Source organism: Hyperolius riggenbachi, chromosome 1 (assembly GCF_040937935.1).
Source record: "Hyperolius riggenbachi isolate aHypRig1 chromosome 1, aHypRig1.pri, whole genome shotgun sequence".
NCBI lineage: Eukaryota > Metazoa > Chordata > Amphibia > Anura > Hyperoliidae > Hyperolius > Hyperolius riggenbachi.
The window spans coordinates 417,362,735-417,378,000 of record NC_090646.1 but is presented as its reverse complement, the minus strand read 5'-3'; the positions used below and the strand labels follow the sequence as shown (position 1 = coordinate 417,378,000).

At 45.9% G+C, this 15,266-nt stretch overlaps 1 protein-coding gene across 1 annotated transcript in view; it reads right to left on the bottom strand.

The window, feature by feature from the left end:
* The window catches only part of LOC137518499 (transmembrane channel-like protein 2-A), a 127,990-nt gene that overhangs the window by 1,278 nt on the left and 111,446 nt on the right, over positions 1-15,266 (bottom strand). Inside the window, exon 19 of the mRNA XM_068236435.1 lies at positions 5,552-5,675. Coding sequence (XP_068092536.1) covers positions 5,552-5,675 — 124 coding nt within the window. The remainder of the gene's footprint in view (positions 1-5,551; positions 5,676-15,266) is intronic.

Sequence of the window (15,266 nt, the reverse complement as noted above, 5' to 3'; positions counted from 1 at the left end):
TTACTGGCTGATCGTTTTTCCGATCGATTTCCATTCAGTTCTATGAAAAAAATGTATCAGAAAAAAACAATTGAAATCAGATCGGACCTGTCGTAAATTATCTATTGAGCCATCTATCTGCCAGAAAAACTCATGGTGTATTCCCAGCATTATAGCACCAGAGCTCAGAACCAATTTAAAGTGGAGCTGAACTTTTGCCCAGGAAACAAGGAAAACAGAGAAATGCACTTTGTGTTTTTTTTTCTTTTTTTTGGGGGGGGGGGGGGGGGGGGTTGAGAAAAGAGCCTGTCTAATTCCCCCTCATAGGTAAGTAATCACAAGAATTTTATAATTATTAGCTTTTAGCTGTGCCTGCTGAGACTGCCAAATTCCTGCGCTAATATGTAAACAGAGGAGGTTAACCCTTTCTCTGCTTCCATAAAACCAGGAAGCAGACCCACTTCAGATTTATTGCAGGAGTTCTGTAAGTTGTAAGAAACAAATCTTTTTGGTTACTATGTTGTTGCTTGTTGTTGCTTATCTTTTAGAGCAGAGAGGAAGTTCTGAGTTCATGTCTGCTTTAAAGAGTAACTGTCAGGCTGCAGAGGCTAATTTAAACCTCTATTCTCCTGTGTTAAACAGTTTAGAAGAAGGCCAAAAAGGCATTAGTGAAGATAAAAATCTCTCTTACCTTTGATGTGTGCTTATCAGCAAAGCTGTTAGACCCAAGCAGGACGCAAGCCGCATACTATACTGCAAAGCATTCTGGGGCCCTCCCCTCGGCTGCTAATGAGACGTTACAGCAGCTTGTAATCAGTCCAGCGCACAGCACTGATAAATCTCCCAGCAGAGTACACTGCAGGAGTCAGCTATTGTTCCTAGCCACATGGCTAATTAATATTCACTGCACACTGTGTTATTCAGTAAGAGCTTTTCTGTGATCAGGAAGCAGGGAGGACATGACTACACAATTGGCTTCATAGAAGACAGAAAGACATGGAACCTGCCATGAGCTGTCAGGAGCATCAATCTCTGCATATACTATATAAAAATTCTGTGAAGTACAAACGTGGACAGTGAAATGCATATGTAATGTAAGTACAGCCAATCTTTAGCTACTGATATATGTGTTTATTTTCTCTGAGACCTTATACCTAACAGCTCCTCTTTAAGGAAACAAAGGCTCCAATACTCTTAGGGCTAGTACACATGCTTGACTAAAGTTGGCTGAGGCGGCCGAAAACAACCACCTCGATAATAAAGCGTGTGTACAGTAGCCTCTGACTGCCACTTTGCAAGAGATCCATCCGGCAGATCAACTCCTGTGTGCACCCCACTACCTCGTCCGCCATGTGACATCATCTCCCTGCACCCACCACATAGCAACAGAATGCCTCAGATACACAGCTAACGGGCATCTCTACAGGCCCGATCACCGACGGGTGACATAAGTCAAAGATGTGTATGCATCTTTAGAGGTTTACCTGATTTATATGGCACCTCGAGCACTGTGATGTCTACATTCTCTATAACAACTTCCACAGGTCTATTCCTAGTCCCTATGCAATATCATCAGTTGCACTAAAAAAACGAATTTAGCTGCACATAAACCAAACATTAATAGAAAAAGTTATAGTTACAGAAGATGTATTGAAGATGACCAAGATTGTAAAAGCTCTACTACAAAAGGCGGGTGGCAGCCAGGGCAGAAACTCACCTGCCGATCATTGTTCTTTTGAAACTCCCTCTCTAACTGGCAAGACTGCTGCAGCCATTTTTATCCAAAGTGTTCCAAATCTATGGCCAGCCCCATTGGTCGAGGTGACACAGTCACAGGTGTGACAGACACTATCACATTATCTACATACAAGAAAGGGCGCAGACTAGAAAGACAGTGGCGTAAATCAGGGACTGGGGAGCACAAATCTAGCCTAGTTCAACACCTCAGACAATACCAACAAGCAATAACCAAGAAAAAATCAGACTTTATCTCGCACAAAATATCTACAGCCAACAACAGAGCTGCTCAACTCTTCCACACAGTGGAATCACTCTGCAATCCTTCCTGCCTAAAAGCCCCAACCACATACTCCAGGGAAAGGTGTGAAGAATTCTCTGCCTTCTTCACAAACAAGGTGTCTAGCATCCGTGCCAGCATTACACCAACAACATCAATTGACCACTGGACGTTGCATATGCCTACTACCGTACCACCATGGCAATTCTTTGACACTCTGAGTGTAGAAGATTTTGGAATTCTCATTCAAAGTCTCCGCCCCACTACCTGCGACCTGGATCCTGGCCCAACTGGATTCTTAATGCAGTGCCCAGCGCTGTTCAGGCCAGCACTTCACAAAATCACTCAGTGCTCCTTGCAAAGTGGACTTTTCCCAGAAGAACTAAAGAAAGCAATCATAAAACCCCTCCTGAAGAAACCATCACTAGATCCTGATTCTGTAACCAACTACAGACCTGTGGCGAACTTACCATTCCTATCAAAAGTTATCGAGAAAGCAGTCGCCAACCAGCTAGAAGCCAGGCTTACAGATAACAACATCTTTGATACTTTTCAGTCAGGATTCAGGAAAAGGCACAGCACTGAAACAGCATTAGTCTGAGTAATGAATGATCTACTTACTGCAAGGGACAAGGGTGATTGCTCAATTCTGATTCTTCTTGACTTGTCAGCAGCATTTGATACTGTGGACCATGAAATACTAATCCAGCGACTGAAGAATTACTGTGGCCTAAGGGGTACTGTTCTTAGCTGGTTTCAGACCTTCCTATCTGGCAGGACACAGCAAGTATGTCTGGGCACACACTACTCTAATCCAGTGCCACTTGCCTATGGAGTTCCACAGGGTTCTGTACTCTTTGCAGTCTACATGCTCCCACTGGGCAAAATAATCCAGAACTATGGTTTAGGATACCATTGTTATGCAGATGACACACAACTGTATCTGTCCTTCAAGCCTGGCACCCAAGACCCATCAGCATCCATAAATGCGTGTCTAGTGGATTTACAAAATTGGATGAACACCAGCTGGCTGAGGCTGAACTCTGACAAAACAGAGGTGTTGGTGGTAGGTGGTCCACACATGATGGATAAAGTTCAAAACGCTCACCACCTCAAACTAGCAATTGGGGGAGATACTGTACAGTATAAAGACTCTGTGCGAAACCTTGGGGTGATCCTGGATGGAAATCTAAAACTCAGACAGCAGGTATCAGCTGTCGTCAAGTCTTCCTTCTTCCATCTAAGAAATATAGCGAAAATAAAACACCTTATCCCAGCTGAAGACCTACCTGCCCTGGTTCACGCATTTGTATCCTCCCGCCTAGACTACTGCAACGCCCTGTTAATCGGATCTACAGATAAGGTTCTGCGCCCCTTACAGCTAGTACAGAAGGCTGCAGCCAGACTCCTAGCCAATGCCCCCCGCAGCTCACACATCACCCCAGTACTGCAAACTCTTCACTGGTTGCCAGTAAAATGGAGAATCAATTTTAAGATCTGCCTGCTGACATTCAAGGCTCTACACCACATGGGACCCAAATACATAGCGGATCTATTGGAACTTTATGCCCCTCCACGCACCCTCCGCTCTGCCAACAAGATGAAGCTGGTTATTCCCAGGATACACTTAACATTTGGTGCTCGGGCCTTTTCCTATGCAGCCCCTACTCTATGGAACTCACTTCCACAATCAGTACGAGAGGCTCCTTCTCTGGACAGCTTTAAAAAAAGGCTAAAAACTCACCTCTTTTCCCTAGCCTTTGAGACTGCATAATGCAGGGTCACAGCGCTTTGCGTCCCCAGGGAGAAAAGCGCTATATAAATATTATTGTTATTGTTACATGCACTACAGATATTATCACAGACACAGGGGACACAGGTGGGGGTGGTCTCAGAGCTTCTGGACACTGTCGGCAAAATCATGCATTCATTTATACAACTGATTTCTAACTGATTGTTCAAACCAGAATACAACCCTTTTGTTTGGTCACCTGTATATAAGCAGGCAGTGTATAAAACTCTTTATAATTCTGCATCAACTCAATTTATTTGCATGCAAATAAATACAGCTTGAAAATGGACCGATTGAATGCTGCAGAAGTGGAATTTGATTGGTACATTTTCAAGCTACATCAATTTGCATACAGAATTTGCATCAACTCGGAACGATTTGTCTCTCAGTGACTATCCCTAGTGAAGACAGCAAAACAATTAGGCTATGTTCACAGTGGGATTTGCATTCCCTGTAAAAGCAGGAACGCAACGCAAAGTAACATAAAAGTGGCACCACATATTATCTGTGCATTGTTTTGCATACAGCGAAGCAAACAGGTAATGAAAATGATGTAGTATTCATTGTCACGTGTGTGTTTTGCAGTAATGTACTACATGCAGTGTATTAGGATGTTGTATCAGATAACAACCGCTAGGCAATGTATTGTCAAGCATAGAAGATATATATATATATATATATATATATATATATATATATATATATATATATATATATATATACAGTATATATATATATATATATATATATATATATATATATATATATATATATATATATAAAATACCATAATTGCAAATAAACAAAAAGGGAAAAAAAGAACAAAGAAACAAAAAGTGAAAAGGAATCTTATTACAAAAATAAGAAAACAACTATAATCCATGGAGCTCATGTTATGTATACCCAGGTAAACCAGTGCAACAATGGAGGCTGGGGAATGAGAGTCCAAGGCATCTTCCCATTCTTCCACGTCCATCTCAAGGTCCCCATCTGGCCATTTAGCTTTTAGAAGGTTTTGGCAGTGATAAGTGAGGTGTATAGTACTGAAAGTAAACCCCCTATCCCAAGGGTCCACAAACTTTTTCGGTCAAGGGTGGGGTCAACATACTTCAGACTGCTGAGAGGCCGGAGTATACATAAAATGATGTAGAAAGACATTACATTGTACCTAGGTATTGTAGGCAGCTCCTATTAACATGTGCAGCCCTAATGTCTCCCATTTAACCAGACCATTTTAACGTGCAGATAGTATGCCCCCCCCCAACTCAGAAAGTGCAGTTATTATGTCACAAACACAGCAAGTGTAGATATTGTGACCCTGACATAGCAAGTCATATGTGAGCCATAATGTCACCAAATGGCCTGCAAAAGCCTGCAGCACAATCTGAAGAAGTATTTGCGGGCTAAACAAAAAAGCATACCCAGGTGACTAGTGACAACCTGCCATCCAATTGGACAACAGTGAATGACTGGAAGCCATTGAATGACTTCTTTCTGGCTTCTATGTGGAAGGGAGGTGTCAGCACTGCTATTCTATATGTAGGCTGCCAGTTTTTAAAGATGCAACGGTCCGCATCTATAAGTAATACATGTGTGTGGGGGGCCAGTTAAAAAGCCTCAGGGGGCCTTAGTTTGAGGACCACTACCCTATACCCTGAGTGCACAATTCCAATAATTGGGTGCTAAGATAACACAATGGGCTTACAGTTCCTCTTTATCTAAGTGATTCCATAAATTGTCATTCAGTAGCAAACAAGCCTTACCTTTCTCCTCATTTTCTTTCTTGATTGCAAATCTTACACTAGGTGGCAAAAGCTCTTCTAAATCTTGCATTAACTCGTTGGTTGACACCGTGTTATTCCGCTTGCTTTTTTCCTCATCTCTTTTCTACAATTTAAACAAAATTATTGTTGGAAAGGGCGCAGGCAGCTAGTGGACAAAAAGGGCGCCAAAATTCACTCTCATAATAAATAACATTTAATGGGCGCCGAGCAGGATAAAAAAGGGTGCCGTAGATAAATAACGTTTACAAACGGCGCCCGGAGATTTTTAATGATTTATAACTGTGCTTGTGGTGATTTACGTTTATAATATGCACCCGTGCCAAATAACGTTTATAAAAATACTAAACATATTTATCTTATTTAACTAATTGAAACATTATTTAAAGTTTTATCCCTTACTGTTTGTAAAACATTATTATTCACAAAATAAAGCGATCAGTACGTAACGCAAATTGCAATATATTTTTTGCAGCCACAATTAGTAAAACATTATTATCCACATAATAAAGTGATCAGTAAGGGGGGTCTTAGGTTTAGGCACCACCAGGGGGTCTTAGGTTTAGGCACCACCAGGGGGGTCTTAGGTTTAGGCACCACCAGGGGGGTCTTAGGTTTAGGCACCACCAGGGGGGTCTTAGGGTTAGGCACCACCAGGGGGGTCTTAGGTTTAGGCACCACCAGGGGGGTCTTAGGCACCACCAGGGGGGTCTTAGGTTTAGGCACCACCAGGGGGGGTCTTAGGTTTAGGCACCACCAGGGGGGTTTTAGGTTTAGGCACCACCAGGGGGGTCTTAGGTTTAGGCACCACCAGGGGGGTCTTAGGGTTAGGCACCACCAGGGGGGTCTTAGGGTTAGGCACCACCAGGGGGGTCTTAGGTTTAGGCACCACCAGGGGGGTCTTAGGGTTAGGCACCACCAGGGGGGTCTTAGGTTTAGGCACCACCAGGGGGGTCTTAGGGTTAGGCACCACCAGGGGGGTCTTAGGTTTAGGCACCACCAGGGGGGTCTTAGGGTTAGGCACCACCAGGGGGGTCTTAGGTTTAGGCACCACCAGGGGGGTCTTAGGTTTAGGCACCACCAGGGGGGTCTTAGGTTTAGGCACCACCAGGGGGGTTTTAGGTTTAGGCACCACCAGGGGGGTCTTAGGTTTAGGCACCACCAGGGGGGTTTTAGGTTTAGGCACCACCAGGGGGGTCTTAGGTTTAGGCACCACCAGGGGGGTCTTAGGTTTAGGCACCACCAGGGGGGGTCTTAGGTTTAGGCACCACCAGGGGAGTCTTAGGTTTAGGCACCACCAGGGGGGTCTTAGGTTTAGGCACCACCAGGGGGGTCTTAGGGTTAGGCACCACCAGGGGGGTCTTAGGTTTAGGCACCACCAGGGGGGGTTTAAGTTTAGGCACCACCAGGGGGGTCTTAGGTTTAGGCACCACCAGGGGGGTTTTAGGTTTAGGCACCACCAGGGGGGTCTTAGGTTTAGGCACCACCAGGGGGGTCTTAGGTTTAGGCACCACCAGGGGGGGTCTTAGGGTTAGGCACCACCAGGGGGGTCTTAGGTTTAGGCACCACCAGGGGGGTCTTAGGTTTAGGCACCACCAGGGGGGTCTTAGGGTTAGGCACCACCAGGGGGGTCTTAGGTTTAGGCACCACCAGGGGGGTCTTAGGGTTAGGCACCACCAGGGGGGTCTTAGGTTTAGGCACCACCAGGGGGGTCTTAGGTTTAGGCACCACCAGGGGGGTCTTAGGTTTAGGCACCACCAGGGGGGTTTTAGGTTTAGGCACCACCAGGGGGGTCTTAGGTTTAGGCACCACCAGGGGGGTTTTAGGTTTAGGCACCACCAGGGGGGTCTTAGGTTTAGGCACCACCAGGGGGGTCTTAGGTTTAGGCACCACCAGGGGGGGTCTTAGGTTTAGGCACCACCAGGGGGGGTCTAGGGGTTAGGGATAGGTACAGGGAGGGTTCTGTGTGAGAGTAGGCTTAGGTATAGTTTTAGTAAAATTTTAGTAATACTTACTAATGTTTTACAACACTTATTACGAACGTAGTTATATTTATATCATCGTTATAAAGAATATTTTCAGATTTTATTATAAGAACAAACCATAAATGAAGGTTATTCACAATAATATATAATTATAACAATTAAACATATATTATCGTTTTTTTAATAAACGTAATTATAAGTTTCACTTTTCAAACAGGGAAGATTAACGTTTTCACAATTGCCGATTTCATAAACATTATTTAAGGATTTATAATTTTGTAAATCATTATTTGTAAACGAAATATAGCACACTATTTTTATAAACGCTATTAATGATTAATTATTAATTAGCGTTTACACCCCGCGCCCTTTTTGTCCGGGCACCCTTTTTGTACGTACGCATTCCAGACACCCAGCTAAATGCGCCAGTGATGTCTCTCACCACCCATTCACCTTTTCTTGCACACAGTCATAGTATGTCTCTATCCCTCAGCTGCTGATGGGCATTATGGGGTAAATGTATGACCTGCATGACTTTGCACATGCTCAGTAGCATTTGTATGCTATTTTGTGGGGTATGCTAAAAAGTTGGAACACCCCCTCTCTCAGGAGATCAGGGGACGTCTGCAGGCTGATGCTGGCTGGCAGATAACATGCAATGCACAGTGGCGGATCGTTGGTAACCAGTCTTATCACCCGAACGATAGTTTGTACACACGTCGGATTTGACGCGAAAACGTCCGAACGACGGAACGTTCAAACGACGGGTCATTCGCTAAAATCCGACGTGTGTATGGGCCTTAACTCACTGTGCATTGCATGTTATCTGCCAGCCAGGGAAGAAGACGTCAGATAGGTAAGCTTGACCCCCCGCCCAGCCCGCACAGCATTACTGGATGAAATCCGGATAGTAACTATCCGGATCACCCGAATCCGAATTTCAGCCCATGCCTGGGGGTGAATAAAAGATGCGGTTTTTGGTAATCCCAAGAATGGATCAGGGTGACTGCCAACCAGAATATGCAGAGAGCAGAGCGTTGTGACATGCGGAGCTCACCTCCCTTGGATCCAGACAGTTTCAACCAGTGGTGGGCCGAAATTTCTTATATGTGAAATTTCGCATCGAAATTCACATTTATGCATCGCATCGTAATGCGAAATTTCGGGGAAAATCGTAATTGATTTCGTATGTAAAAGTAGTATTTCATAATTTTGTGTAATTTTTCACATAATTTCCACGCAATTTCACGAAATGTTGTGCCAACTTTAGCGGTTAATGGCAAAGCCCCCATACATGCTATTGCTACCCTAATTGGTACATATATTAAAGTGGACCCAAACCAAAAAATGTTTGAATTCAAAATATGTAGTTGCACCACTCTGATACATACAAAGATAAATAAACACTCCTTCAAGCCTATGAGCATTTCAGTGCATGCTTTTCACCCTTCTCTTTTCATAACTAGGGTTATACAGGTGGCAGCCATTACTTCTGAGCTTAGTAGGAGGTTTTAGATCATGGGTGTGTTTGTCATCAGCTGCCCTCCCTGACATGCAAATTTGAGATTGCGCGCAAACGCGAAAATGCGCGCGAAAACGGCCGTGACATCCCCCAGGATAGCCAGGTGATGTGTGAAGCTGGAGGGGAAAAAAGGTGATACTCACTGCACTGGCGCACGGAAGGGGGTGTTCCGGGTGTCTGGAACCACCTCCTCGCACCTAGACAGGAAGTGCCTCCTGAATCTGAGCAGCGGCAGCCACTGAATGTACTGCAGCTGCCGCCTGGCGCCTGCTCATGTGTGTGCGCAGCAGGGGGGCCCGGGGCCTGCCAGCCATGTGTGGGGGGAGCGCTGTCGCCCTCCCGATTGCAGGACCCCCCAGTCAGGTGTACAACTTCTTCCCCGCAGCCCCGCAGTCTCCCGAGAGGCAGAGCAGGGCTACGGCAAGATGGCTGCCGAAGCCCTGCTCTGGAGACTATTTGTGTCTCCAGTACAGGGCTTCGGGAGCCATCTTGCCGTTGCCCTGCACTCTGCCTGTCAGCGCGGGAGATGTGCTGCAGGAGGATCGTCGGGGAGCTGTGTGCCAGATGCCAGGAGAGGAGAAGACTTCTGTCAGGTAAGTGAATTGTTTTTTTTTCACCAGTGCATTTTTTTTTCTAGTGTCTGCTGCCTACATTGTGATTTTCAGGTGTCTGCTGCCCACATTATGATTTTCAGGTGTGTGCTGCCCACATTACATTTTCAGGTGTCTGCTGCCTACATTGCGATTTTCAGGTGTCTGCTGCCTACATTGTGATTTTCAGGTGTCTGCTGCCCACATTCCGATTTTTTGGTGACTGCTGCCCACATTGTGATTTTCAGGTTTCTGCTGCCCACATTACGATTTTTTGGTCACTGCTGCCCACATTACGATTTTCAGGTGTCTGCTGCCCACATTACGATTTTCAGGTGTCTGCTGCCCACATTACGATTTTCAGGTCTGCTGCCCACATTGTGATTTTCAGGTGCCTGCTGCCCACATTATGATTTTCAGGTGTCTGCTGCCCACATTACGATTTTCAGGTGTCTGCTGCCCACATTACGATTTTCAGGTGTCTGCTGCCTACATTGTGATTTTCAACTGTCTGCTGCCCACATTATGATTCAGGTGTCTGCTGCCCACATTACGATATTCAGGTGTCTGCTACTCACATTACGATTTTCAGGTGTCTGCTGCCCACATTACGATTTTCTGGTCACTGCTGCCCACATCGCGATTTTCAGGTGTCTGCTGCCCACATTGCGATTTTCAGGTGTCTGCTGCCCACATTACGATTTTCAGGTGTCTGCTGCCCACATTACGATTTTCAGGTGTCTGCTGCCCACATTACGATTTTCAGGTGTCTGCTGCCCACATTACGATTTTCTGGTCACTGCTGCCCACATTACGATTTTCAGGTGTCTGCTGCCCACATTACGATTTTCAGGTGTCTGCTGCCCACATTACGATTTTCAGGTGTCTGCTGCCCACATTACGATTTTCAGGTGTCTGCTGCCCACATTACGATTTTCAGGTGTCTGCTGCCCACATTACGATTTTCTGGTCACTGCTGCCCACATTGCGATTTTCAGGTGTCTGCTGCCCACATTATGATTTTCAGGTGTCTGCTGCCCACATTACGATTTTCAGGTGTCTGCTGCCCACATTACGATTTTCAGGTGTCTGCTGCCCACATTACGATTTTCAGGTGTCTGCTGCCCACATTACGATTTTCAGGTGTCTGCTGCCCACATTACGATTTTCTGGTCACTGCTGCCCACATTGCGATTTTCAGGTGTCTGCTGCCCACATTATGATTTTCAGGTGTCTGCTGCCCACATTACAATTTTCAGGTGTCTGCTGCCCACATTATGATTTTCAGGTGTCTGCTGCCCACATTACAATTTTCAGGTGTCTGCTGCCCACATTACGATTTTCTCGTCACTGCTGCCCACATTGAGATTTTCTGGTGCCTGCTGCCCACATTGCGATTTTCTGGTAACTGCTGCCCACATTGCGATTTTCTGGTGTCTGCTGCACACATTGTGATTTCCAGGTGTCTGCTGCTGCCCACATTACGATTTTCAGGTGTCTGCTGCCCACATTACGATTTTCTGGTGACTGCTGCCCACATTACGATTTTCTGGTGACTGCTGCCCACATTGTGATTTTCAGGTGTCTGCTGCCCACATTACGATTTTCTGGTCACTGCTGCCCACATTGCGATTTTCTGGTGCCTGCTGCCCACATTACGATTTTCTGGTGACTGCTGCCCACATTGCCATTTTCAGGTGTCTGCTGCCCACATTACGATTTTCTGGTGACTGCTGCCCACATTGTGATTTTCAGGTGTCTGCTGCCCACATTACGATTTTCTGGTGACTGCTGCCCACATTGTGATTTTCAGGTGTCTGCTGCCAACATTACGATTTTCTGGTCACTGCTGCCCACATTGCAATTTTCTGGTGACTGCTGCCCACATTGCAATTTTCTGGTAACTGCTGCCCACATTGCAATTTTCTGGTAACTGCTGCCCACATTGCAATTTTCTGGTGTCTTCTTCCCACACTGTGATTTTCTGGTGACTGCTGCCCACTTTAAGATTATTTTCTGGTGACTCCTGCCCACATTACGATTATTTTCTGATGGCTGCTGGCTGCTGCCCACATTACGATTATTTTCTGATGGCTGCTGCCCACATTACGATTTTCTGGTGACTGCTGCCCACATTGCCATTTTCAGGTGTCTGCTGCCCACATTACGATTTTCTGGTCACTGCTGCCCACATTGTGATTTTCAGGTGTCTGCTGCCAACATTACGATTTTCTGGTCACTGCTGCCCACATTGCGATTTTCTGGTGCCTGCTGCCCACATTGCAATTTTCTGGTGACTGCTGCCCACATTGCAATTTTCTGGTAACTGCTGCCCACATTGCAATTTTCTGGTGTCTGCTGCCCACACTGTGATTTTCTGGTGACTGCTGCCCACTTTAAGATTATTTTCTGGTGACTCCTGCCCACATTACGATTATTTTCTGATGGCTGCTGGCTGCTGCCCACATTACGATTACTTTCTGATGGCTGCTGCCCACATTACGATTATTTTCTGATGACTGCTGCCCACATTACGATTTTTTTCTGGCGACTGCTGCCCACTTTACGATTATTTTATGGTGAAATGCTGCCCACTTTACCATTATTTTATAGGTAAATGCTGCTCAATTTTTGATTAATTTCTAGTGAAATGCTGCCCACTTTACAATTATTTTATAGTGAAATGCTGCCCACTTTACAATTATTTTATGGTGAAATGCTGCCCACTTTACGATAATTTTATGGTGAAATGCTGCCCATTTTACGATTCATTTCTGGTGAAATGCTGCCCAATTTACGATTCATTTCTGGTGAAATGCTGCCCAATTTACGATTCATTTCTGGGGAAACATTGCTGCATTAGGATTATTTTCTATTGAAGCATTGCTGCATTAGGATTATTTTATAGTGAAATGCTGCCCCGTTACGATTATTTGGTGCCTATGGGGAGGGCCCCATCCTCATTTTCGCAGGGGGACCCAGTGATTCTAGTTACGCCCCTGGGGAAGGGTCTCTCTGACTGGCAGTATGAGAGCGGGGGTACTAGGGGTGCAGCGCAGAGATACATTACCTTTCTCGGCTGCGGTAATGGCGTCCCAGGTCTCCATGGCTAGTTGGCTACCTTTCATCCTGGCTCTAACGTGACATCACCACGCCATCCAGCTGCAGTGGCCACGCTCCCCCCCCCCCCCTGAAGGCCATTGGACATCAGAGTATGCGTCCATGGAGAGAGATGTACTGCTGCTGGATGAGCTGGAGTCTGGATAAGGTAAGTGCAGCCAGAACTCACTGAGAGGCAGGGTGGGGGGGGGGGGTGGGGGGATATTTGGAAGCCAGCCAGCCATTCCATGATCCACCATATGTGAGAGGGAGAGAGGGGGGTTCATCTGGCTATATATACAGGGGGGATCTGACTATATACACTGGCTATATGCAGGGGGATTTGACTATATACACTGGCTATATGCAGGATGATCTGGCTATATGCAGGGGGATCTGGCTATATACACTGGCTATATGCAGGGGGATCTGGCTATATACACTGGCTATATTCAGGGGGATCTGGCTATACACACTGGCTATATGCAGGGGGATCTGGTTATACACACTGGCTATATGCAGGGGGATCTGGCTATACACACTGGCTATATGCAGGGGGATCTGGCTATATACACTGGCTATATGCAGGGGGATCTGGCTATACACACTGGCTATATGCAGGGGGATCTGGCTATACACACTGGGTATATGCAGGGGGATCAGGCTATATACACTGGCTATATGCAGGGGGAGGCATCAGGCTACATACAGTGGGTATATGGGTATATACATGGGGGGGGGATCTCTGGCTATATATACAGGGGATATGACTATATACACTGGCTATATATACAAGGGGGATCTGGCGAAATACAAGGGGGAATGTACTGAACGGGGAGTCATCTGACTATATACTATAATTGGGGATCATGTGGTTACTTATACTAACTGGGGGGGCCTCATCTGGCTACCTGTGTGATAAATGGGGGTCATCTGGTCACCTATACTAAAGAGGGGTGGGGTAATTTCGTTATCCATAATAAAGGGGGGTTATCTGGCTACTTAATCACTGCCACATTATATATATTTTGGCGAAACACTACTGTATCATGTGTACTTTGTAGGGAAACACTGCGCATTGTGTGTATTTTGCGGAGAAATGATGTGCATCATGTGGATTTTGTGGGCAAACCCATGCGCGGTAGTGTGCGGCTTGCCAAAAGAGACCTATCAGGACCCCCCCTTGAAAATCCTGTATTTGCCCCTGCACTGAAGCAGGAACTCCACCGGCGACATCAGCCCTCTCCTTCTGGATCCGATGTGGAAGGCTCTCTGTCACGGCTCACGGCTCCTGGCGGCTCACGGCTCCCTCCTGTCGGCTCACGGCTCCTTCCTGTCGGCTCACGGCGGCTCACGGCTCCCTCCTGGTGGCTCACGGCTCCCTCCTGGCGGCTACTTGCGGCTCCCGGCGGCTCCCTCCTGGCGGCTCACGGCTCCCTCCAGGTGGCTCCTTGCGGCTCACGGCTCCTGGCATCTCTGGCTTCCTCCTGGCGCTGGTCCTCATCAAATGGCTCTGGCGTCCCTGGCACGAGTCTTTCTCCTGGCGCTACCCTCCTCTCCGCACAAACTTTTTGACAGGTGGCGCCACCGGATGACTTCACCCACAAGGTCTCCTCCTCCCATCTCCTCCTCCTATCTCCTCCTTTGCCGGACACCTGCCGGACACCTCCCACTCCACCACAGTCTGCCAGTTTTTTCCCCGGCAATTTCAAAGGAGGGGAGGGGTTACTGCCTCACACAAAAAAAAAAAATAGCGAAAAAATTGCTGCTATTTATTATTATAACTTAGCAAATAGTTTTTAATGGTACAATGTAGTTTTTTTTTTATTTGGGTCCACTTTAAGGAGACTATTAGGTAAAAGGCAGAAAAAGAATTTTTCAAAAAGACATTGTAGTTTTTGAGAAAATCGATTTTGAAAATGCAAAGAAAAATGGTTTTTAAACTGTCATTTTTCAAAGTTTAAAAACAATTTTTTCTTTGCATTTTTAAAATCGATTTTCTCAAAAACAATATGGTCTTTTTGGATAATGTTTCCCCTTGTACCCACTATTCCCTTTAACATAGGTAGCAATTTTGGTGTCAATAGCATGTATGGGGGCTTTGCTATTAACCACCAAAGTTGGCACAAAATTACGCGAAATCTCGTTAAAATTACACACATTTTTATGCAAAATTACGAATGACTACCAAATCAATGTAGTTTACAAATCGTAATTACGTATAGGCGGAATTGTGAAAATGTAAGCAAAATTTGACGAAATGGTAATTTTGCTGATTACGATCATCACTGGTCGCAACTGTCTTCTTCAGGTCCTCTTAGGCTCCCCGTCTCTTGGGTGAGATCGCCACCTGTCACATGACAACTGACAGCGATCTCACCATAGAAATAGAGCCCCCCAGGAGGACAGGAAGAAGAAATGCAGCGCTGGATCCCAGGGAGGTGAGTTCTGTGCAGGAGCTGCTGGAGGACCTCTTTAGAATATGATTTTTCTCCTGTATT